We start from the raw sequence: 1,193 nt of genomic DNA on the forward strand, positions 1-1,193 counted from the left end.
GTTTAATTTACGTGGCAATTAGTAGCATCGTTGAACGTTCTCTGAGTTCATTACGGGCGTTAAGTAGCTGCTGAAGTCGGTTGCGGAATTGCTGACAAGTATTCTACTTTTCTGCTTGTTATTTTTTTAAAACTTTGTATACACATCATGTAACCAATTATTTTTTAATTAGATAGCACTTAATTATTATATTTGTTGTAAATTTATCTTGTGATAAAGTGAGGATAGTTTTGATTTAATATCATTATTACAGGTTTAAAGAATGGAGCAAAGAAAATGTGAAAACACGGACGGCACGAAGCAGAAAAAGAGAAGGCAATAGGTAAATGCCATTTCTTGTGGATCTGTGAAGCAGGGATAAGCATACTTCGGACGGGTGAAGTTGTTCTTTAGTTTAATGAAATTACGCAAGTTTTAGTATGTAATATATGAGAGATATTTTTCACAGTAAAACTGTTCTTCTTGATTTTCATATTAAGATTGAGTAGGACTTCATCTTTAGAAAGTTTGAAAATTAATTATTTTCACTTTAAATTATTTTTTCAACTTTCGTAGCTTCAGAGACATTCGGTAAATTACGTTTTTTGTTTCATTAACTTTGTTTGTCAGCATTCGCAGCGAGTGTGCTTATATTTTAGTGAAAACATTTTGCGATGAGTTCCATTTATGTAGGTCATTCGCTGTGCTTGAGGTTTCAATTTTCCTAATTTCATAGCGTTCGATTAGAATTAATTCTTCGTTCAGAAAATTTTCCAATCAACTCAAACCGGTTTCTATCGCTACAGTATGCAAATTAATGTCGCTTGAAAATTGCTTTATCATCAATCAGTAACGGTGCGCTTGTTTGTTTTACTTGCGTGGCAAGTAACAGCATTCTCAAACGTCAAACGTTCGCGTTAAGTAACTACTGAAGTCGGTTTTTAATTGTTGAAAGTATTTAAAGTTTTCTCGTTGTTACTTTTTTTTTCGAAACTCTCTATATATAATCATTTTGTTAAGGTTATTTTTAATTGAAAATCAGTTACTTCTTTTATTTCAAAATTCTTTGTTCAATTTTTTAATTGCACTGTGTAATAAAGTGCGAAAAATTTTGATTTAACATTTACCATTCTTACAGATATGACCAATGAAGAAAAGAAGAAGTGAAAACGCGGACGACACGAAGCAGATCGCGGACGACACAAGCAGAATCC

At 32.2% G+C, this 1,193-nt stretch overlaps 1 protein-coding gene across 1 annotated transcript; it reads left to right on the plus strand.

Annotated features, from left to right (window-relative positions):
• Positions 1-253: 253 nt before the first annotated feature.
• Positions 254-1,146, plus strand: Tsp_05287a (hypothetical protein; the record flags this gene model as incomplete). Its single annotated transcript, XM_003371576.1, has 4 exons — positions 254-322; positions 556-570; positions 830-900; positions 1,118-1,146. Coding segments are annotated over 4 exons (184 nt in total), but the record flags the coding sequence as incomplete, so codon positions are not given.
• Between the last annotated feature and the right edge of the window lie 47 nt (positions 1,147-1,193).

The sequence above is a fragment of the Trichinella spiralis genome (assembly GCF_000181795.1).
Source record: "Trichinella spiralis strain ISS 195 chromosome Unknown Scfld9, whole genome shotgun sequence".
Taxonomy (NCBI): Eukaryota; Metazoa; Nematoda; class Enoplea; order Trichinellida; family Trichinellidae; genus Trichinella; species Trichinella spiralis.